General features: G+C 35.4%; 1 protein-coding gene across 1 annotated transcript in view; it reads left to right on the forward strand.

Moving 5' to 3' along the window:
• Window positions 1-24,874, forward strand: part of LOC142348076 (uncharacterized) — a 51,754-nt gene that overhangs the window by 18,029 nt on the left and 8,851 nt on the right. The window contains exons 3-8 of the mRNA XM_075399241.1: window positions 7,301-7,390; window positions 7,808-7,895; window positions 8,245-8,261; window positions 8,922-8,995; window positions 15,845-16,039; window positions 16,701-16,827. Coding sequence (XP_075255356.1) covers window positions 7,301-7,390; window positions 7,808-7,895; window positions 8,245-8,261; window positions 8,922-8,995; window positions 15,845-16,039; window positions 16,701-16,827 — 591 coding nt within the window. The remainder of the gene's footprint in view (window positions 1-7,300; window positions 7,391-7,807; window positions 7,896-8,244; window positions 8,262-8,921; window positions 8,996-15,844; window positions 16,040-16,700; window positions 16,828-24,874) is intronic.

Raw genomic sequence — 24,874 nt, forward strand, 5'->3', positions numbered from 1 at the left:
CGATTTTTCGTCTGCTGACCCATATGACTTTACCTCCTCTCAAATGGGATAAAACACGTTAGCGCCCAGCGGGCATTAAGTTCTTTTAGAGGCTTTCATCTCACTAGTCTCAAGTATGTGGTTCAAAGAAACGGTTTTGGAGACTTATGGTATGAAGGACGGTTCTCATAGTTCGTCTTTGTGGTTTCTCAGCTGTTCTGAAAAACAATCTCAAATAAGCGGTCATTATCGAAAAAAAAAATCAATAATAGAATTGTGATAAACCCATAACGTACAATTTTAGATGCCCGCTTCTTGAAAATTATTCTTAATTACCACATCTAATGCTGATTGGTACGTATAGTAGTTTCTCCATCCTGTCAGTAAGAACCAGAATTTTTCTAAATATGAAATGAAGTTGAAAGTGTTTGCTCTTTATAATTGTTTTGGTAATTCATTTTTGTAGTTTTTCTTTCAATCCCAATCGGGTCGATGAGAATCAAAACAGGTTACCTTCCGGCAATCTATTGGTAAATAATTGATAATCGAAAGCAATAATTTGTTTTCTGCTCTAATTGGTACTGACAAATCGTAATGTCTGCTGGACTTAAACTGTCTGCTTGTTCACGTGCTGCAATTTGACTCCGTTTTCTTTTCAGATTTTTGATATTTTTTTCTAAATTGTATTTAACTGCTCGCAAACGAACTTTTTAGCAATCATTAGTCCTGTTGGTCTTTTTTTAATGCGAGTTTTCGCTTATCGATTTTTCGTCTGCTGACCCATATGACTTTACCTCCTCTCAAATGGGATAAAACATGTTAGCGCCCAGCGGGCATTAAGTTCTTTTAGAGGCTTTCATCTCACTAGTCTCAAGTATGTGGTTCAAAGAAACGGTTTTGGAGACTTATGGTATGAAGGACGGTTCTCATAGTTTGTCTTTGTGGTTTCTCAGCTGTTCTGAAAAACAATCTCAAATAAGCGGTCATTATCGAAAAAAAATCAATAATAGAATTGTGATAAACCCATAACGTACAATTTTAGATGCCCGCTTCTTGAAAATTATTCTTAGTTACCACATCTAATGCTGATTGGTACGTATAGTAGTTTCTCCATCCTGTCAGTAAGAACCAGAATTTTTCTAAATATGAAATGAAGTTGAAAGTGTTTGCTCTTTATAATTGTTTTGGTAATTCATTTTTGTAGTTTTTCTTTCAATCCCAATCGGGTCGATGAGAATCAAAACAGGTTACCTTCCGGCAATCTATTGGTAAATAATTGATAATCGAAAGCAATAATTTGTTTTCTGCTCTAATTGGTACTGACAAATCGTAATGTCTGCTGGACTTAAACTGTCTGCTTGTTCACGTGCTGCAATTTGACTCCGTTTTCTTTTCAGATTTTTGATATTTTTTCTGAATGGTATTTAACTGCTCGCAAACGAACTTTTTAGCAATCATATTAGTCCTGTTGGTCTTTTTTTAGTGCAAGTTTTCGCTTATCGATTTTTCGTCTGCTGACCCATATGACTTTACCTCCTCTCAATTGGGATAAAACACGTTAGCGCCCAGCGGGCATTAAGTTCTTTTAGGGGCCTTCAGCTCACTAGTCTCCAAGTATGCGGTTCAAAGAAACGGTTTTGGAGACTTATGGTGCGAAGGACGGTGCTCATAGGTTGTCTTTGTGGTTTCTCAGCTGTTTTGAAAAACAATCTCAAATAATCGGTAATTATCGAAAAAAAATCAATAATAGAAATGTGATAAACCCATAACGTACAATTTTAGATGCCCGCTTCTTGAAAATTATTCTTTGTTACCACATCTAATGCTGATTGGTACGTATACTAGTTTCGCCATCCTGTCAGTAAGAACCAGAATTTTTCTAACTATGAAATGAAGTTGAAAGTGTTTACTCTTTATAATTGTTTTGGTAATTCATTTTTGTAATTTTTCTTTCAATCCCAATCGGGTTGATGAGAATCAAAACAGGTTACCTTCCGGCAATCTATTGGTAAATAATTGATAATCGAAAGCAATAATTTGTTTTCTGCTCTAATTGGTACTGACAAATCGTAATGTCTGCTGGACTTAAACTGTCTGCTTGTTCACGTGCTGCAATTTGACTCCGTTTTCTTTTCAGATTTTTGATATTTTTTTTCTAAATTGTATTTAACTGCTCGCAAACGAACTTTTTAGCAATCATATTAGTCCTGTTGGTCTTTTTTTAATGCGAGTTTTCGCTTATCGATTTTTCGTCTGCTGACCCATATGACTTTACCTCCTCTCAAGTGGGATAAAACACGTTAGCGCCCAGCGGGCATTAAGTTCTTTTAGAGGCTTTCGTCTCACTAGTCTCAAGTATGCGGTTCACAGAAACGGTTTTGGAGACTTATGGTATGAAGGACGGTTCTCATAGTTTGTCTTTGTGGTTTCTCGGCTGTTCTGAAAAACAATCTCAAATAAGCGGTCATTGTCGAAAAAAAAAATCAATAATAGAAATGTGATAAACCCATAACGTACAATTTTAGATGCCCTCTTCTTGAAAATTCTTCTTAGTTACCACATCTAATGGTGATTGGTACGTATAGTAGTTTCTCCATCCTGTCAGTAAGAATCAGAGTTTTTCTAACTATGAAATGAAGTTGAAAGTGTTGGCTCTTTATAATTGTTTTGGTTTTTCATTTTTGTAATTCTTCTTTCTATCCCAATCGGGTTGATGAAAGTCAAAACAGGTTACCTTCAGGCAATCTATTGGTAAATAATTGATAATCGAAAGCAATAATTTGTTTTGTGCTCTAATTGGTACTGACAAATCGTAATGTCTGCTGGACTTAAACTGTCTGCTTGTTCACGTGCTGCAATTTGACTCCGTTTTCTTTTCAGATTTTTGATATTTTTTTCTAAATTGTATTTAACTACTCGCAAACGAACTTTTTAGCAATCATATTAGTCCTGTTGGTCTTTTTTAAATGCCAGTTTTCGCTTATCGATTTTTCGTCTGCTGACCCATATGACTTTACCTCCTCTCAAATGGGATAAAACACGTTAGCGCCCAGCGGGCATTAAGTTCTTTTAGAGGCTTTCATCTCACTAGTCTCAAGTATGTGGTTCAAAGAAACGGTTTTGGAGACTTATGGTGCGAAGGACGGTGCTCATAGGTTGTCTTTGTGGTTTCTCAGCTGTTTTGAAAAACAATCTCAAATAATCGGTAATTATCGAAAAAAAATCAATAATAGAAATGTGATAAACCCATAACGTACAATTTTAGATGCCCGCTTCTTGAAAATTATTCTTTGTTACCACATCTAATGCTGATTGGTACGTATACTAGTTTCGCCATCCTGTCAGTAAGAACCAGAATTTTTCTAACTATGAAATGAAGTTGAAAGTGTTTACTCTTTATAATTGTTTTGGTAATTCCTTTTTGTAATTTTTCTTTCAATCCCAATCGGGTTGATGAGAATCAAAACAGGTTACCTTCCGGCAATCTATTGGTAGATAATTGATAATCGAAAGCAATAATTTGTTTTCTGCTCTAATTGGTACTGACAAATCGTAATGTCTGCTGGACTGAAACTGTCTGCTTGTTCACGTGCTGCAATTTGACTCCGTTTTCTTTTCAGATTTTTGATATTTTTTTCTAAATTGTAATTAACTGCTCGCAAACGAACTTTTTAGCAATCATATTAGTCCTGTTGGTCTTTTTTTAATGCGAGTTTTCGCTTATCTATTTTTCGTCTGCTGACCCATATGACTTTACCTCCTCTCAAGTGGGATAAAACACGTTAGCGCCCAGCGGGCATTAAGTTCTTTTAGAGGCTTTCGTCTCACTAGTCTCAAGTATGCGGTTCACAGAAACGGTTTTGGAGACTTATGGTATGAAGGACGGTTCTCATAGTTTGTCTTTGTGGTTTCTCGGCTGTTCTGAAAAACAATCTCAAATAAGCGGTCATTGTCGAAAAAAAATCAATAATAGAAATGTGATAAACCCATAACGTACAATTTTAGATGCCCTCTTCTTGAAAATTCTTAGTTACCACATCTAATGGTGATTGGTACGTATAGTAGTTTCTCCATCCTGTCAGTAAGAACCAGAGTTTTTCTAACTATGAAATGAAGTTGAAAGTGTTGGCTCTTTATAATTGTTTTGGTTTTTCATTTTTGTAATTTTTCTTTCTATCCCAATCGGGTTGATGAAAGTCAAAACAGGTTACCTTCAGGCAATCTATTGGTAAATAATTGATAATCGAAAGCAATAATTTGTTTTGTGCTCTAATTGGTACTGACAAATCGTAATGTCTGCTGGACTTAAACTGTCTGCTTGTTCACGTGCTGCAATTTGACTCCGTTTTCTTTTCAGATTTTTGATATTTTTTTCTAAATTGTATTTAACTACTCGCAAACGAACTTTTTAGCAATCATATTAGTCCTGTTGGTCTTTTTTAAATGCCAGTTTTCGCTTATCGATTTTTCGTCTGCTGACCCATATGACTTTACCTCCTCTCAAATGGGATAAAACACGTTAGCGCCCAGCGGGCATTAAGTTCTTTTAGAGGCTTTCATCTCACTAGTCTCAAGTATGTGGTTCAAAGAAACGGTTTTGGAGACTTATGGTATGAAGGACGGTTCTCATAGTTTGTCTTTGTGGTTTCTCAGCTGTTCTGAAAAACAATCTCAAATACGCGGTCATTATCGAAGAAAAAAATCAATAATAGAATTGTGATAAACCCATAACGTACAATTTTAGATGCCCGCTTCTTGAAAATTATTCTTAGTTATCACATCTAATGCTGATTGGTACGTATAGTAGTTTCTCCACCCTGTCAGTAAGAACCAGAATTTTTCTAAATATGAAATGAAGTTGAAAGTGTTTGCTCTTTATAATTGTTTTGGTAATTCATTTTTGTAATTTTTCTTTCTATCCCAATCGGGTTGATGAGAATCAAAACAGGTTACCTTCCGGCAATCTATTGGTAAATAATTGATAATCGAAAGCAATAATTTGTTTTCTGCTCTAATTGGTACTGACAAATCGTAATGTCTGCTGGACTTAAACTGTCTGCTTGTTCACGTGCTCCAATTTGACTCCGTTTTCTTTTCAGATTTTTGATATTTTTTCTGAATGGTATTTAACTGTTCGCAAACGAACTTTTTAGCAATCATATTAGTCCTGTTGGTCTTTTTTAATGCGAGGTTTCGCTTATCGATTTTTCGTCTGCTGACTCATTTGACTTTTCCTCCTCTGAAATGGGATAAAACACGTTATGGCCCAGCGGGCATTAAGTTCTTTTAGAGGCCTTCAGCTCACTAGTCTCTAAGTATGCGGTTCACAGAAACGGTTTTGGAGACATATGGTGTGAAGGGCGGTTCTCACAGGTTGTCTGCGGTTTCTCAGCTGTTCTGAAAAACAATCTCAAATAATTGGTCATTATCGAAAAAAAATCAATAATAGAAATGTGTTAAACCCATAACGTACAATTTTAGATGCCCTCTTCTTGAAAATTATTCTTAGTTACCACATCTAATGGTGATTGGTACGTATAGTAGTTTCTCCATCCTGTCAGTAAGAACCAGATTTTTTCTAACTTTGAAATTTGAAATGGTTTGCTCTTCATTAATAGCCGCACAGCGATAGCTGGGGCTATTATTGGCCTTCTCTTAGTTTTTTTTATTTCGTCGTCATGATTTTTGTTACGACCTATATGACGTCAGGGCCACTTTTTGTTCATTCGTGCATGCAATTTCAACTAAATTGCATGTGTGACGTCATTTTTTGCTCTTATTGGAGCGAGTTTTTTTGTTCATGTGCGTGATTAAATTTTTGGTCACACTTGACTTACCTCACTCTTAAAAATGACTTCCTGAATTTGAAATTGACTTTTATTTACTTTATTTCAAAGAGATTAGGTCAAATGGGTGTGTGTCACTCTAAATGAAGGTTATTTTGAGATCAGCTAATAGAGGCAGCAATAACTCATACAGATTTTTGATCAAAATATAACAGATCAGCCTTCAATGAAGAGACAAATTTTTTGGTCTGTCTTTTTTACTGTTTTTTAGACTGCCGATCTACGAATCTATTGCGGCTATTTGCTGGCAGTCTGCCAGCTATGTTAATTGTTTTGGTAATTCATTTTTTAATTTTTCTTTCAATCCCAATCGGGTTGATGAGAATCAAAACAGGTTGCCTTCCGGCAATCTATTGGTAATTGTTTGATAGTCGAAAGCAATAATTTGTTTTCTGCTCTAATTGGTACTAACAAATCGTAATGTCTGCTGGACTTAAACTGTCCGCTTGTTCACGTGCCGCAATTTGACTCCGTTCAGATTTTTCAGATTTTTGATATTTTTTCTAAATGGTATTTAACTGCTCGCAAACGAAGTTTTTAGCTATCATATTAGTCCTGTTGGTCTTTTTTAATGAGAGTTTTCGCATATCGATTTTTTGTCTGCTGACCCATTTGACTTTTCCTCCTCTGAAATGGGATAAAACAGGTAGCGCCCAGCGGGCATTAAGTTCTCTTAGAGGACTTTGTGGTTTCTTTCAAATGTATTACAGGACTTCTGTTATTTCTTTTTTGTGTAGTTGTCTGGTGCATTTTTGTTTTACTACTTTATTGGCCTTATTTCTTAAAATTTTTGGCTGCAAATATTTAGCTGAATTATGTAGTTAAGTTGGGCTTCGATGTTGGTTAAGTTTTAGTGTGAAGAAACACTGAGCTTTCAACATTGACAAAATAAAAAATGGGTTCTTCATACCATAAATTGGTCGTTTTAGTTGATCTCCTAAATTTATGAATCGTTCTCTTGCTATGTGACTAATGGAGGCGCTTTTTGTAGTTAGGTACTTTGCAACACGAGGTATGTTGTGTTATATTGAATTCTTGTTTACCAATTAATTTTTCCAATTGTAAAGTGGTAGTAAAAGGAGTGAGGAATCGTGTTAAGTCTTTAACTGTTTTAGGAAGAGGGATCATTTTGGAAAAATATTTGAACGTTATTTGGCATTTATGAAGAACTTGTAGGAATCAATTCCGGACATGTAAAGAAATTTCGGCTTGAATTGAAGTATACTAGATATTTTTTGTTGCTGAGATCCGTTCTCAGAAGCAAGAGATCGTGGGGATAGATGCTAAATTTTATGCAACAGTGTAAGACCCAAAGCTCTCAACAAGCTATAATTTTGCGCACATAATAAAGACGCACTTCATTGTTTTTTTTTTAATACTGCAAGACAGTCAAATTGTTTTCCGATACTTTTATGTAGTTATCATAGATTAAGCAATTCCCGATAAAGACTCGACTGTAGTTTTGATAATTTCAGGTGGAAGCCTACTACAAACGAGCCCAGAAGATCTACGAAGACAGACTTGGCCCAGATGACACAAATGTGGCCAAAACGAAGAACAATCTGGTATGTTTTAAACATTACTGATGTTATTATTATGATTAGTCTAATTATGGACATTATGATTATTGATGTTCATTGGGACCCTAAAGTAATGCTTTTTTCGGGCTATCCCTCATGCAAAAATCCTAATTAGCTCATGATCATATTTGACTTCAGATGATCGTAAAAGATCAAAAGGCCAGGTATGATTGGTATGTGGCTCATTGACTCAAAAGACTTATATATGTGTGCAGTGAGGCAGAGACCCAAAACGTATCGATAACTCGTCTTGAATTAAGTTGAAACTTAAGATCTATGTCTGTTTATCTACGATAAGTAAGAATCATCCCCTTTTCTTTCCAATCAGTTTTATTCGAATGAACAGAGTATTGCTCATTTTGGGATATTTCTATAAGGAAAATGGGTTGATTTGTGCTTTAGGCTGCTGCTTACATGAAACAGAACAAAACAATGGAAGCAGAGACGTTGTTCAAAGAGGTCCTCAGAACGGCATTCAAATTCCCATCTTGTAAGTCAATGATTTCGGATCGCTCCCCCCCCCCGCGCAGCTTAGTAGTAGACATATAACTTATACGCCCCAAACAGACGTGATATTTTTTGAAATAGAAACGTGCTATATAGCAACGCATAAATTTTAATTGAGGGGTTTAAAAACATAACAGACTCAAGATTTCATCAAAAAAGTAATGTAGACTGAATTGCAGTCAATATGTATTTATTGAGAACTAATTCAGTTCTTGGGATCTTTGCTGTAAATAAGATGAAGCAGGGCATCAACTTTTGAACCAAAAGGAATAAACTCAAACTTAGTTGGTATAAATAGTGAGTGGTGAAAATGTATCTTTGTTTTGTTTCAGATTCCAACGGCGAAGAGGTAGTGTATCATCAATTAGTTTTAATCCGCAGATCCGCAGTTGTAAAAAATGTTCCGGCTGCATTTATCAATCAGTTGTACAATGTTTTTCCCTAACTTTGATCAACAAAGCGCACCGTGGCATTTCTTCAATTTCGACAAAAGAAAGAAGAGTTTCTGCTGCAGAACTTAAAAACATTTTAACCACAGAATCCGATCACAAACATTTTACAAATCATGCAATGTTCATAGTGTAAACAAATATATTTCGGGTAACGTTATTTCATAAAATCATCTTGTTAATTCTTTTTAAAGTAAAAATAGTGGGTCGATCCCGCTATTCCCCGCCACAAAATTGTACCACCCATTATGGTATGTTTACTGTATTTTTTTGGGGAGGGCTGTACGTTGACCACTGCGTTGAAGGAGGATATGTCCACTAAGAGGATATAATGGGAAAGACCCGAGTTAGTAATTTATACAACGGTTGTGACAAAAAGTCAAGTTCCCATTTCTTTTTTGCAATTTGCAGTCTCGAGTCTTCTTAATTTTATGCATCGTTAAAATTTTCTAACAAAACTCAGTGATTGACTTGAAGTTTAAATTAGTCTGACGTCAATTAACCTGTATTACATTATATAAAAATTCCCATTTTGAAATATTATCTGCTTGTTTTTTCAGTCCCACAGTAGCAGCAACGAGTCTACTCCTCATGGAGATGTAGGTCAATGGCACAAACTCACACCTATCGACAGGTAAGACCAGACATTATTGTTCCTCCTGACCAGGAAATTTAATATTCTCTTTTAACTGCTGCCCTGGTATGTGATTCACCGAAACCGCTGAAGAGATATAACTTCCTGTTGTGAAGTTCAATTCTTTTCTAGTTTCTGACCACCCCCTTACCGAAGATTTTGCCGAAATTCACGGTGTAAAGCGTGATTTGGTGCAGATACCGCAACAGTTTGAAAATGGGCTCCCCGAGTTTAAGTTTGTGACTACCAAAGCCAACCCCTCGCCGGTGGTTTTAGAGCAATCCGTCTGAAGTTGGTTGGATTGAAAAATTGATGTAGAAAAGTGTTTTGATCTTCAAGTGTTTTGGTCTACATTGATAAACCTAAAGTATTTTGATAATTGCTAGACTAGTAACAAGGTATTAATAGAAATAACCTTGCGGTGGAAGAAAATTTGTACTTAAAGTTGTTTTGTACTTTTTTCAATCTATTTCTCACATATACCTGTCCCTCCTTGCAGAATTATGAGACCAATAGCACACAGGGATCTCTTATAACTAGATAAGGCAATTAACAGGCAGGGACTGATCAACTAAAACGCTTAAACTAAAAGGAACGTCGACAGCAATTGACGGTATCGACAAGGTGTTTATCGAAAAGTAACGCACTATTCAGGAAAGAATATGGAAATAGTTGTCTGGTAACAGCTGAGATTTAAGTTGCATACTCCCGTTGCATGACTAGCATTAGAAAGTTTGGCCCCTACCCCGAAATGTTACAGATTGTTTGGGTAATAAACTCCACTCCTAAGACACAAGATTTCCGCAAAAGCGTTGTAGAGCGCCGTTTTTGAATTTTACGAATAAGGTTATTAAGATAAATGTCGACAAATTCAATAAAAGTCTTTAACGAGAATATAAAAAATCGTTAAGGTATAATTTATGGAAAAGCAAAAGCCCTGTACTTAAATAGATTTTAAAAAAATTGTTTCTAAAGGTTCTTTGGACATGCTAGTTCCAATTTGTAGGTAAAACCATTGGCAGTTAATCCATTCTGTAGCACGAGTTTTATATGTTTTATGGCTTTGAAGGATTTTTTTTATTTTTCATAGGGTAAATGAAACCAACCAATCTGCCTGCTGAATTAAGAACACCGCTATTTTCTGATTTTCCCTGTCAGGCTTGTATCTATAAAAATACTAAATACTGTTTTGCAACGTGTAGCTTTCATAACTTTATTATAGCTGAAAGCTGAGTGAAGCTATATTGCGGTGTTCGTGGTTTTTTGTCGTCTAACCCTCTTTTTGGTTTTACATTAGTTTTAACAGCAAAACTAAAAAAAAAGCAAAATTGCTTAACGACTTCTTTGACTTTTTCCTCTCACTAATGGCGTTTGCGCGCGTCAGCTAAATGCTCTCTCTCTAGCAAAAGTCTTTTTATAGCTGCGAAGCTGTCAGCTGAGCGAAGCTATATTGCGGTGCTCTTGGTTTTTTACAATTCAAAGAATTTGAATTGTATTGGGGCGCTGTTTTTTTTTAAGATCTGTTCACACATTTTCATGATTTTTGAAGTCAAATTGGAGTAGTGATTTTGGTCACGCCGAATTAGGAAATGGAGCGAAAAAGCGAGTGGTTTTGCGGCGTGAAATTTTTTCGCTCTAAATTTAAAGTAGAGTGAGAAAACGGTGTTTGAACAAAAATTCGCTTTCTCGCTAGTGGTTTTTTTGTTCACATGCGGCAATTTCGCTTTGGTTTTTTCTGTTTTTTCGATTTTTCGGATTGGATTTTTTTTCTAAATGGTTTTTTCAATCCATTCACAGCTCATTCTAGGCCTAGTTTTTTGTTTGAATTAAATTTTCATTTCTCGCTAGTTGTTTTTTTGTTCACATGCGGTTGACATTGATTTTCTGTTTTTTTCCCATTTTTTTATCTGATTTTTTTTAAATGGTTTTTTCAATTCACTCATAGTCCATTCCAGGTCTAGTTTTTCTGTTTAGTCAATGAAAATTCTTTGAATTGTGCGTCAGGACTTTTCCTGCTATGTTTTTTTGTTTCGTCGTCTGACGCTCTTTTTTCGTTTTCATTTGTTCACGCAGCAAAGCTGAAAAAGTCAATTTTTATGAATGACTTCTTCCTCTCACTAAAGGCATTTGCGCGCGTGACGTCATTTCTCACTCGCTTTAGCAAAAGTTTTTAGGTTAATTGCGTGATTAGATTTTGATCATACGTGACTTACCTCACTCAATAAAATGACTTTTGCACTTTAAAACTTAATTTTAATTTGAATTTGTTTAAGGTCAAAGGAACTCATTTGTGCAGTAAAGGTCCCTAATAAGAGGCTTCTGAGGACTGAATTTTAATAAGCTTTATTAATTTATCGATGAATGTTTTTACCTAGTTTTTTTGAGCGGCGTTTTTTTTTCAATCAGATCTGTATCTGTTTCTATCTCTATTATGCGTTTTTCAACAGATCTGTATCTGTTTCTATCTCTATTATATGGCACGCAGGTCTATTCTTTCGCAGCTATTCCGGCAATCTGCCGGCTATGTTGGTCATTTGTGTGATTACATTTTGATCATAAATGGCTTTCCTCACTCAATAAAATGACTTTGCACTTTAAAAAATTAAGTTTAATTTGAAGTATTTTAATGTCAAAGCAACTCATAGCAGTAAAAAAAGTCCCTAATAAAAAGGCTCCTGTGGAGTGTCTTTCAGCAGGCCTTATTATTAGCTTTTTGTTGAATGTTCTTCGACATCGCTTTTTGAGTTGCGTCGATAACTTTTGACTGCTAAGTAGAGCTGATAAAAACGTAAACATTTCAGAAATATATTCAAAAATGTGGAAGGAATCTTTTAAAGATTATAGTTTTGCATTTTTAAAACATATGCAGCGGCGATAATCAAATACCACAATTTTGTCGAACAGTGAGCATACGAGAGCCCATGGTTATGACGACGCAATCAGAAGATCGTTTATTTTCTTTAATAGCCGCCGTCAGCCTCTCAACGGCTATTATTTAGGCGCTCTCCTTTTTTTAATTCGCTTTACCTTTTGATCACGTTTTTTGTTTTACATAGGTCACGATTTTCACGTTTGACTTCTGATTTACTTCACTCACTGTTTCAACTGAGTGGTTTTTAAATCCTTTTGCTCAATGAATTACGCAAGATAGTGAATACAGTCAAGGTCAAAAGAGCACAATCAAAAGAGACGGGATAAACCGATAAAGCCTGGTCATTAAGTCATTGAGAATTAGGTTATCAAAGTTCATTAAAGTCTTTCCTAGCTGACATTGGTATTGAGCTTAATAGCTTTCAGTTTAGAAGCTGAATTTAGTAACTGCACGCCAAATTAGAACTTTTTGACTGAAGAAAAAACAGAAATAAATTCGGTCAATCTATCTCTTCTTTTTTTGTTTCAATCCCGATTTGCATCAAGCACGTCAACGGTGGCTATTTTCCGGTAATCTGCGGGCTATGTTGTTAAATCTATGAAATTAAAAATCATTGTTCAAATTTGCTAATTAAAATTGGTTTCACAAGCTATGATTATCTTGAACGGTGGTTTATTGTTTTATTTGAGGAATATGATAACCATTAGTGATATTCATTGAAAACGAAAATTGTTTCAAGATTTTTGAGTCTGATAACATTACACACTTTTTTGCTCTATTTGTGTATCTTTGAAATAAATCGGTTTGTGAAATTTCGTGATAATTGGTCTTTGAACGATGAGGCGAGAAATAACAAAATTAAATATGTCGGCAAAAGTTTGAGATCTGCCGCCATCTAGTCTTTCTTCCATTTTTCTTATGCTGACCCTTTTTCCCTTGCCTATGTCGGGGCGTGAATAAAACTTTGCCCTCTTAGCTTGTGCAAAATTGGAAAAATTTTTAATTAAGTTTGTAGGCCTCAAAGAGAAATGGAGTGAACCCAAAAATACCATTTGTTAAGGACATGGTTTGAGTACTTATCGCTCGTTAAGAAGCGTGAAAAATCGCAAATCGTTATAGTGTTTGAACGGTGTTTTTTGACGTGCCAAAAATTTTAAATATATACAGGGTAATTAGTTTTATGCCCTGCTAAGCAATATTAATTTGTTTGATCAATTTGGTGAATCGAATTGGTTCACCTTCGTCGCAAATGGTTCAGAAATTCAGTGCACTTGGAGTTGGAGTGTTACGGAAAACAGGTGTTTTGATTGTCTCGTCCGGTGTTTCGAGATATATTACAAAACAAGCGTTGAAAATATTTTAAAATGTGGACCACGACAGGCAGTTTAAGATGGCCCTTTTCTCAAGACTCTTTACAGATCTTACAATATGGTACTTGAAATTCGACTGATGCGTCGAGGAGGGTATTTGATGAAGTCTGTCTATTTCGATAAATTCGCTCCTGAATAGTAGACTTGTTTTCTGGATAAATTTGAAAGAAATAGAAAAAATGTAAAAAAAAATGTTTAGGAATTGAATGAAAATGACTTATTCAACTTTACTCATTGCAGGTAATTTTGACGTTTTTAGGTACACAAGGTGAGAGTGGCAAACTATGTTGCTTTATGCGTTTAAGTAAGTTCTATGAGAGCTTTTTCAAAATCTGCCAATCAACCAGCACTGCTTTCTCAGTAAGAGCTGTGTTATTTTGTAAGGAATTGAGATATACTCTTCCGGCAAAACGTTTTGCATAATCTTAGGAAATAAATTATTTAGTTGCTCATTATATGCTTAAGTGATGTGCAGCAGTTAAGGCGTTCTTTGTCTTTAGTGACAAAATAGTGAGATACAGAGAGATCCCCAAGAACAGTTCTCTTTGATTTGACTAATTTGACTCATTGCAATTTTTTTTTGCAGAGAAAGAGGAGTATGGTATCATATGTACAGTTCTCAAGTTTTTTGTGGTATGTATGAAATTTCAATAAAAAAACATTAATTTCTCCTTACGCCTTACCACTCTCTAAGAATGCGAGTCAACAGTTTTGAGACAATTTTGTGATGTGAGGGAGGTTCTTAATCTCAGAAAGATGATCACACCTTCCCCAAATAAATCAGCCACTAAGTATGCGATTCAACAAAACTTCTGGAGACATAAATTCATGGTAAGAAGGGCGTTTCTTAGAGCTTGAGGCCATCGCCCTCCCAATGCTAGCATCTCTAAGCGCCAGCTGGGTACTACCGAAGCCAACCGCTCGTCGGTCGTTTGAGAGCATATCACCCGACGTTAGTTGATTGTTTAATTGCTCTCAAATGAAGTTTGTAGCAATTATATTAGTCCTGTTGTCTTTTTATGCGATTTTTCGCTTGATCGATTTTTCGTCTGACCCATTTGAGCTTTCGTACTCAAAAACGGTATAAACAGGTAGCGCCCAGCGGGCATTAAGTACCCCCCCCCCCCCCTCATCAGCCCCCTCCCCCACTTCACCTCCGAATCCCTACTCCTACACATCGGTCATCGGCTGTCGGTCATCGGCCGTCGTAAGGGCCCCGTGTACCTCCCCCCGCGCGCCATCAGTCCCCCCGCTGCGCTCAAGTTAGCCTCGCCAAACCGTGGCCTAGCTATTGACGAAGCCAACCCGCCGTTTGAGAGGAATTCGCCCGACGTTAGTAGGTTATGTTTAATATTACTTTAATTTTATGCTCGTTGACTTTTCGTATAATTTTGTAGCTCTAAATTTTTGATTCAAGTGCACTTATTTCATTGCGAAATGGGAAACATGCAACGTATGAGTAAGTGCAGCTGTGCGAAATATTTAATTGCTCTCAATTGAAGTTTGCAGTAATTTCATTAGTCCTTTGGGCTTTTCTATGCAATTTTTCGCTTCACCGAATTTGTGTCTAGCCCTTTTGACTTTTCTTCCTCAAAAACTGAGTAAGCAGGTAACGCTCGGAGGGAATTAAATTCTTAGATTGTTACGGCTTACTATTTTCAAATTGTGCGAATCCCCTTACTTCATCTCCCCCCTCCGCCCTCTCCATCCCCCCGCACTTTATTTCAGCCGTAACCCGGCGCGCTCTACCACCCCTCAACTCTTCAATTAAGCTAAAGCTGGCCTCTCCAAATGTAGCTAACTACCGACGAAGCCAAACGCTCGCCAGTGGTCTGAGAGCAGTTCGCCCGATGTTAGTCGGATATGTTTTAGATAATTTACTGAAAGAGTTTAAACCGAAATATAATAGCATGTTTTGCCGTTTGACCCTGCTTAGGTATAGGGGATTTGGACAATTTGACCTTTTTTTTGGCTTCTGGGCGAGTATTTTGTGTTAAGAGATGATTGTTTTTAATTGTTTAATTTTAATGTAAACGAGCTCTTTAAAATTAAAATGTCTCTTTTTCGGCTATATTTGCTAATGTCTTGCTTCGCAAACCACCAAATCTTCATTACCTAAGTTCAGCTTTAATTATGTCACGCTCAAGTGATTGATATCAAAATAATACCTTGTAGGGGTAAAAGTACTCTGCGAGAATTTTTTGTTATTTCAGTTGCTTCATTCATTTTGTCGCCTTTGTGTCTGCGTGTAGCTAATATCCATAAAATCACCAGTCATGGAATAAGTACTCAATTTTCGTTGCGGTTTTGACCGCAGTTGGAATTTTTAGTTACTTTATTCGGGCACCACTGAAGTTTTGATCTGACTCGGTAGGCCAAGCGTGCCGACATGAGCTATTAAAGATCTTGCAGAAAACTGTTTTATGCTGATAGAATATATTTCCGCGTTTAACCGCTAAGTTTATTGCAAGACTCCTTGTATGATGGTAATACATTAAATAAACAAAGAGTCTTAGATTATAACAATCCCAGTTTGACCTGAAGAGTAGAATGCTCTCTTTATGCTTCGATCAAATGATTTGGCATTGTGTGTCTTGTGTGTTGTAGTCCGACGGTGAGCAGTACTTTGAAGAACCTTTCTCAGCTGTACAGGAGACAAGGCAAACAGGAGGCTGCTGAGGTGCTGGATGAGTTCTCAACACGCACCAAGAATAACAACTCCAAATTGGACGAGGAGAGACGCAGTATTCTCAGAAAGATCCTCGATTCTAGTGGCAATGAAGTCCCTCCCAACACATTCAGGTTCCTTTTTAGCTTCTTTCTTTTCGAGCATTGACTTCGGTTTTCGAACAATGGACTTCAACAGTAGCTTAGTTTCTAATGTATAGCTATTAGGAACTTCCGGTAGAATGGAGTCTATACGTAATTAAAAAGTTTTTATTTCCATAACAGCCACTCATCCGTATGCAGAATACATATACCCCCCACCCCCACCCCTTAACCACCCCCCCGAAACAACAGGACCCCCGGGAACACCACCCCACCGTCCCCATATAATACCCCACCTCCCAAAGCCATCTGTCCCCTGCCTACCCCACGCAACAACCCCTCCCCCAAAATGTTCTACCGGCTGTGTTTCTTTGCTTGAGCTCGACCCATTTTTCTTGTCTGATTTGAACGGACAAAGTTTTCGTTTTCTTTAGTTTCTTGGCACAACTTGATGTTAGGGATGTAATCATCCATTACAATGATTGTATACCATCATAGGGATATAAAATATCAATTATAGATTATCATATTTTTACGGAGGGGGATATTTTTTTCAATTTGTATTTTATACCGATTGGAATTTCATAATTACAATTTGATTTAAATTTCCTAATATCACTAAGAGCGAAAATCTTGAGAAAGCGTGATCTCTATAAAGTGATTTGGCCTCAAAGTCAATTGTTGAATCTGTCAGGAGTGCCCACATGATGAATGGAGGTGGAAGTGGAAGCTACTCATCAGGTGGAGGAGGTGGAATGATCATGCATCCGGGTGACAGGATTGGAAATGCCGGAGAACCCGGAGGATATACTTACAACTCGGTGAGTAAAATTCTTTGTACCATTTGATAAATTCGTTCACAGTATTTTTGGTCACAAATGAATTACGTCGCTCTCAAAGTGACGTTTGCTTGTAGAAATTGAAGGACTTCAGTCAAAGGTTAACTGAGACTATCAATATTTATTTGAAGGGAGATTGGAGCAAATTTCGATAAACATGCTTGGCTGAGACAGACTATTTTATTTACTTCTACTTCTGAAGCAATAGTATTCTAAGTATTTATTGATTTGTTCGAAATGATGACATGTGAATAAGGTGATAAAGATTGGTACGACCTGATTGAGCTCAACAACATGCATAACTAACACATTATTTCGTAATAAGAAAAACTGTCACGTACCTATTGAGTTGATCTGTTTAATAGTAATTCTGTTTTAGACAAGAGTAATATACCTGGTATTTCAGTGTTCTGGTTTTTCAGAGTTAGATTTTAAGTTACAAGTAAGCGGGATCTTTCATATATTTCTTTTACGTTGATTTCTGTTCAGATTAAGACTTATTGTTGATTCTGAAGTTCTTGTCGAAGAATTATGTTGTCTAAGTGAGGTTAAATAAAATCTTAGTCTTTCTATGTTAATGGGTGACGGATTGTTGATACTGAAATATTTGCGGGGAAACTGTTAAATTTGTGTATCGAAGTAAGATATGAATGAAAATTTCAATATTTAATATTGTTATGATCGTCAAAGTTGACTTTTTTTCTTGGTACACCCTCCACGAGATCTAATAGCCTAAAGATTATTGGCATTCAAGCAAAATTTGTTGCTTGACTCATTTCGGACAACTTTTGTAATTTCTGGCCCTTGACTTTTTTTATAGCTGCGAATCTGTAAGCTGAGTGTAGCTATATTCCGGTGCTCTTGGTTTTTTACAATCCAATAATTGGATTGTATTGGTGCTCTGTCTTTTTTACGACTCGAAGAGGAGTATTGGAGAAGTCCTTTTTTGTTAATCAATTTTACTGGAGTGATTTTTGAAGCGGGAAATGAAACGCGTGAAAAAATTTGGAGTGATTTTGGGGCTGAAAAAAAAGCTAAGAGCAGAGCGAAAAGAGTGGTTTTTGTTCATACCGCTGTTTTTGAGAGAGCGAGAAATTGATGTGTGAAAAAATTTTCTCTAAGCGAGCGAAATTTTTTTTGTTCACGTGCGGCTTTCAAAAGCAGTTTTTTGCAACTGCTGATGGTTATGAGGTTTGATTATGATATTGTACTAGTTTTAGGCTTGTTTTGATAGGAATTGAAGGTTTCAAGTAGATAATTCTAATTTTAATGCTAATTTGGAGGTATTTGATCAGTTTTGCTGATTTTTAAACGAAATTTAATGATTTTTTGCCTGTTTTGTTGTATTAATGCTGTAAGTGGGATTTGAATGGAAGCTTGTTACTTAGGGAATATTCAGCTACCAATTGACTAAAGTTTTATTGGTGTAAATCATTCTTTTCTTTGGAAACCTGACAGAAAAATTGAGAAATTTTAAACCATTTTTCTTATTTTTTTTTTTTTGCAGTTTTTCTTTTTTCTTAGTCTCAGACAAGTTTCTTAGCCTATTATGACTCGCCCATTGTTTTGCGCGCTTTCCATTCCCCTAATTGGAAAGGAATTTTACTCGGCTTTACGTTGCCTTGTACTATTAAAAAAACTTCAAGTTAAAAAAACTTAAGTTTTTATAGTTTTGTTCAATTTGTTTTTGAATGCCGTTTCTGTTCTTCCTTAATTTTTTATGATATTTATGGAGGTTCAGGGTTCACAATAGTTTTTCAGTTGTTTAGTCATAATGATGGGCAATTTTCTCCTTCGAGTCGTTTCCGGAATTCTTCGGGCTATATTTTTTTTAATCAATTTTATTGGAGTGATTTTTAAAGCGGGAAATGAAACGCGTGAAAAAATTTGGAGTGATTTTGGCGCTGAACAAAAGTGAAGAGCGGAGCGAAAAGAGAGTGGTTTTTGTTCATACCGCTGTTTTTGAGAGAGCGAGAAATTGATGTGTGGTTAAGAGGTTTGGTTATGATTTTGTTTTTTTAGGCTGGTGTCAGTAGTGGTTTGAAGGTTTCTGGAAATTCATATGAATTTTATGATATTTCGGAGGTTTATAATGTATTTTGCCGATTTTCGGGCTAATTTTTGCTCTTTTTTGACGATTATTTTGTTTCACTGGCTCAAATGGGTATTGAAGAAACCCCTTCTACTTGAGAAAATTTATGATAACAATTGGTTGCAGTTTTGTCGGTAAGAATCTTTTTTTGTTGAGAATTATGACAAAAAAATGGCGAAAATTGGTACTATTTTTCTGAATTTTTTGCAGTTTTTCTTTTTTTTCTGTTTTTAGCTAAGTTTCTTTGCCTCTTATGACTTGCCTATTGTTTTGCGAGCATCTGGAAACCCTATTGGCTAAAGAGAATTTTTCTTCGGATTTATATGTTGTTTGAAATGTTAAAAAAAATTTAACTTTTTCCAGTTTTTCAGTGAAAGTTGTTTTTAAGAGCTTTTTTTCCATAATTTAGCCTGAAGTTTTTTTTCAAAATTCACATAAGTGGTTTTTTAAGTACTAGTTGTTTTGATGAAGTTATTTTGGCAGAGATAGTTTTTTCGGGATCTCAATTTAAAACAAAATTTGATCAGATTATTTATCATATTTTAACAGATTTGCTTTTGTTTTTACTTTTTTGTTTTATGACTTTGTTTCAAGATAGTCATAAATTAGTGAAGGCACGTTTTGTTTGATGAGTAGTTGGATGGCGTTTAAATGGATTTTCACTTCGAGTCGTTTCCGGAATTCTTCCGGCTATGTTTTATTTTTGTAAGATGTTTTCACACCTGTTTTCATGACTTTGAGCTTTCAAAACCGGATAAACAGGTAAAGCTCAGCGGGCATCAAGTTTCATTAGAGGCCCGCGTGTAGTAGTCCCTCAAGTACTCAGAGTGGCGATAGCTACTGGGAAGGCCGTAATTCAAGGTTAAAAGGTCATTTTTGGGAGTTTTTGAGCCTATAATGAATTTTTTTTAGCAATTTTCGTCATTTTTTGGATATTTTTGTTAGACCAGTCGGAAATTGAGTTTTAAAAAAGTTGATAAAGGTCCTTTGCAGTTCGTAATTGCTTTTTGCTTTTTACGGCCACGTTAAGCGCTATTTCTATTGCTACTCCAAACATAAACACGGTAATTTATACTAATTTTTTCAAATTATTTGAAAAATTTTGACATTTTTTGGTTTGTTTCAGACTTTATGTCAAAAAAGCTCCTCTGGGGTTTCATAATAGGTTATTGCATTGTTTTTAGTGGTAATGAAGTGGTTTTAAACATTTTAATTTCATGAATTTTACCAATTTTTTAAAATCAAAATTGTTTTTTTTTTCATTTTCTGACATTGTCATTATTCAAATTTTCCAGCCCCAGGGGTCAAGAAGCCTCAACTAGGGTTTGCTAACAGTTTACTGAAAATATTTTTTGGCCATGGAAGGGTATTCAACATTTTAATATCTTTTACAAATTTTTGATAAAGTTGCAATTTTTTTCTTTAAATTTTTGAAATTTTTATTCAGTGGCCAGGGAACCTCCTATAGGGTTTGCTAGTATGTTACTACATAGTTTCTAGGAGCAATAAAATAGTTTCCAAGTTTTTAATTTTGCAATTGTAGGGAATTTTTTAAATAAAGCTTGCAATTTAAAATTTTCGATTGTTTTCAAATTTTTCGATTTTTTTTTCATTCTCTGAGTTTAACTATCTTTACTGGCAAACGAATTTTTTTAAATGTTGTAGACGGTTTACAAAACAGAACTCCAGAGTCAAAAAATGTTTTGATCTTTTTTATAGCCCTATTTTTTGAAATTTTTTAAAATTTTCTCTTAGTTTCTTGATGCATTGGTCATATTTGTCGAGTTTATCTACTTTTAGTGGCAGATTCATCTCTTTCAAGGTTTTTGCTTGAGTTAATGAGTATTTTGAAATGAGTCATATATGTCCTTCAAGTTAAAAGCTTCAAGGGTTTTAGCAATGATCGTTTTTTGGTTAGTTTGTTTGATTCTTTTAGTTTCTCAACAACATAAATTGACTTTTGCACGTTAAAAATTATGTTTAATTTGAATTATTTTAATGTCAAAGTCACTCATATTTAGTATAAAAGTCCCTAGTAAAAAGACTCATGCGGGGAGTGTCTTTCAGCAGGCCTTATTATTAGTTTTTTGTTGAATGTTCTTCGACATCGTTTTTTGAACGGCGTTGATTACTTTGGACTACTAATTGCAGCTGATAAAAATGTAAACAATTCAGAAATATATACAAAAATTTGAAAGGAATCTTTTAAATATGATAATTTTGCATTTTGAAACATGTTCAGCGGTGATGATCAAAGAACACAATTTTGTCAAACAATGAGCATATGAGAACCCATCGTTATTAAGACCCAATTAGAAGATCGTTTATTTTAATAGCTGCGAAGCTGTAAGCTGAGCGAAGCTATATTGCGGTGCTCTTGATTTTTCTTGTTTCGTTGTCTGACGCTCTTTTTTCGTTTTGCATTTGTTCACACAGCAAAGCTGAAAAAGTCAAATTTTCTGAATGACTTTTTCCTCTCAATAACGGCATTTGCGCGCGTGACGTCATTTCTCACTAGCTGTAGGGAAAGTTTTTAGGTTATTTGCGTGATTAGATTTTAATCATACGTGACTTACCTCACTCAATAAAATGTTTTTTGCACTTTAAAACTTAGGTTTAATTTGAGTTTGTTTCAGGTCAAAGAAACTCATATGTGCAGTAAAGGTCCCTAATAAGAGGCTTCTGCGGAATGAATTTTAACAAGCTTTATTAATTTATCGCTGAATGTTTTTACCTAGTTTTTTTGAGCGGCGTCGATTTTTTTTTCAATTTAGATGTATCTGTTTCTATCTCTTTTATGGCATGCAGGTCTATTCTTTCGCAGCTATTCCGGCAATCTGCCGGCTATGTTTTATCTTTGCGTAGTTTGAACTGCTCTCGCATTCAATCTTATAATTAATAGCCGCCCTCATCTTCTCAGCCGGCTATTATTGCGCTCGTTTTTTTTTTACTTCGTCAAACTTTTTTTCGCTTTACCATTTTGCCGCTTTTTCGACATTTTGCGTGAAATCTTTTTGACTTCTCTAGGCTAGTTTCTCTCTTCTCTCATTCTGCTAAAAGTGAATTTGAACATCAGTTGCTCAGCAAAGCAATTCAAAATGAACAGAGTCAGTATAAAAAATTGAAGTCAGAAGTAGAAACGGGATAAACCCATAAAGCCCAATTTTAGATGCCCGCTATTTGAACGTCGTTCCTATAAGTCTTAGTTACCATCTCTTATGCTTATTGGTATTGATAGTAGCCCCTGTGGCCTCTCTCTAAGAAACAGAAGTATGTTCAACTGCGAAATGCCATCAAAATAAATCGGACTTAAAAAATGTTTTTGTACAAAAATCTTTTTTTTTTTCAATATATTCTATTCGTTCAATCCCAATCATGCTTATTGGAATCAACGGCGGCTATTTTCCGGCAATCTGCCGGGTATGTTTTATAACTCAGTTGACTGCAGTTTAATTCTAAATGAATCGTGCATTGAGTCGAATTTCTTTCATTTTTTACAATTTCGGTCTATAAAAAGCTACAAAAATATTATTTGAAGCCCCCTCGTGAACAAATCACCGAGCTGGCTACCAACTCCCGGTCTGAAGCAGGCTACAGTAAATTTCAGCTCTTCGTCCGTTGCTACTGGGCTATGTTTGGTAAAGTTGGCTGCTTTTGTTTAATTAAAGTAATTCATTCTATGCTATGTTTTGAATAGCTTCGATAGCAAATTATCATTGGGCTTCTCTTGGTTCTTTCATTCCGTCAAGATTTTTGTTACGTTCAGATGACGTCACGATCGCTTCAAATCTGCTTTTTGTTCATTTATTCGTCCAATTCGACTGAGTTGCTCGAGTGACGTCATTTGTTTTTGGCCACACTTGACTTGCCTCATTCTCAAAAGATCTACGAAGCTATCGCAGCTATTTTCTGACAGTCTGCCAGCTATGATTCTATTTATGCTAATTTTTTAATGCTAAATTTAATGGGGAATGATGTGTTGCAATTACGTGACTCCTATTGTTTAATAGCCGCGTCATCTCGGCTGTGTATGATTGCGTTCCTAGCTTTTATATGCTTAAACAAGCCATTGTTTGTTTTACCTAATTTTTACATTTCTTACATTTTGTGTGAAATCGTTTTCTTTCTCTGGGATAGTTTGATTCTTTGATCGCTCTGCTCAAAGTGCTTTAAGCTGCAGGTGCTCTGCAAGCAATCTAAATTGAACATTGTTAATGTCGAATAACAAATTCAAAAATAAAAATGAAAAACCCATAAAGTTTTAGATGCCCAGATTTTTTTGGGTCACAAAAAGGCTCCACTATACAATAAATTATCTTCTGATTCTGAAGTTTCTCATACCTGCAATAGCGATTGCTGATTGTTGAGCTTTTGTTTAATTGTATTCTGGCGCTGTCGTTTTTTTAAAGATCTGTTAATCTTCGATTTTTTTCTAATAGAAAGTCAAATTGCCGTGGTCTCTAGTCACACTGGAGAAGTAAGAGCGAAAAAATAGTACTGTTTAGTGTGAAGTTTTTCAAAACTGCTTTTAATTGTGAGTGACTGATTCCTGTTTTAACAGATTTTAGGTTTTTTAGAGTAATTTTCTTTCACGTGGGGCACTGTGACTTCTGTTTCACTCTTTCTTATGAATAATGTTAACTTCTAATTCGTTTGCTGTTATTGTACATGGTTGATTTCTGTGAAGTTTACAATAGGTGGCTATTAGTTTTTATTACTTCATTTGTTTTCAAAGTTAAGACAAGTTGATTTCTAAAACATTTCGACCATTTTGAGCTTTGCCCGTACTTCTTTGTTGTTATCATTTAGTCTCCTTAATTACAGAAACTCTTGACTTTTTAATGAAACATCAGCGATCTTAATATTTCTGTGATAATTTTTGGTTTATATGCTTTTGACATGTGTTTTCAAAAATTTTAATGGAGTTCTTAGTTTCACATGTACTTTTTGTTCTTTTTAGTGGTATCAGCACTCAGTCTGAAAATTGGGGTTAATTGTCCTTTAATTAATTTTTGGCGAAGCTAATTAGAGGTTTCATCATTTTACAGTTAATTGTTTTTTGACACGTTCTGTTATTAAAATAAAGAATTTTGTTCTTTGGCCCGAAAATTATGTTCTGTTTGATGTCCTATTGCTTAGGCTCTCTAATGTCAGGCTTTCTGGCAAGATATGATTGAGTCTTTTTAGGATTCTTGTGTGATAGCTATAGCTAATGATTTTAATTACTTGGACGCTGTATCGTTTTAAAGGCCGCAAAGAGATAGCGCAGGCTATTATTGGCCTTCTCTTGTTTTTTTTTTACAATTCAAAGAATTTTAATTGTATTGGTGCGCTGTCTTTTTTTTAATATCTGTTTACACTTTTTTGACCAAATTGTCATAGAGAAATCAAATTCGGGTACTGATTTTAATCACGCTGGAGTTGAAAAGCGAAAAGAGTAGTTTAACGCATGAATTTTTCAAACTGCTTTTAAAGTGAAGTGCGGGAAAAGTATTTAAACAGATTTTTGGTTCTTGAGATCGTTTTTTTTTTTCACTTGCGACAATTTGACTTTGCTTTCTCATCGGTTTGTGTACAAATATTTTAAATAATTCTTTAGAGTGTTCTAAAAATGCATAGTTGCAGCTCTTTAATCCCCTCAAAAAGCAACTAATGGTTTTTAAGGCTTGACGCAATTTGTCTTCATGAAATATGTGGTTTCCTGATTTTTTTTTTGTTTCTGTAGTTCTTTTTGTTTTTTAGTCTCATTAATGACAGGTAACTTTTTATTCCTAGCGGAATGTTTTTTTGTTCATTCACGTGATTACCTCGCACGTGAATTACCGCACTCTCAAAAATGACCCACTTACTCTCAAGTTGACTTGACTTTTAGTCAAAAACATTAGGTCAAGTAAGTGTGTGTGTCACTGTAATTGAAGGGTATTTGAGAGCAGCTAA

The sequence above is a fragment of the Convolutriloba macropyga genome, chromosome 10 (genome assembly GCF_964194025.1).
Source record: "Convolutriloba macropyga chromosome 10, txConMacr16.3, whole genome shotgun sequence".
Classification (NCBI taxonomy): Eukaryota; Metazoa; Xenacoelomorpha; order Acoela; family Convolutidae; genus Convolutriloba; species Convolutriloba macropyga.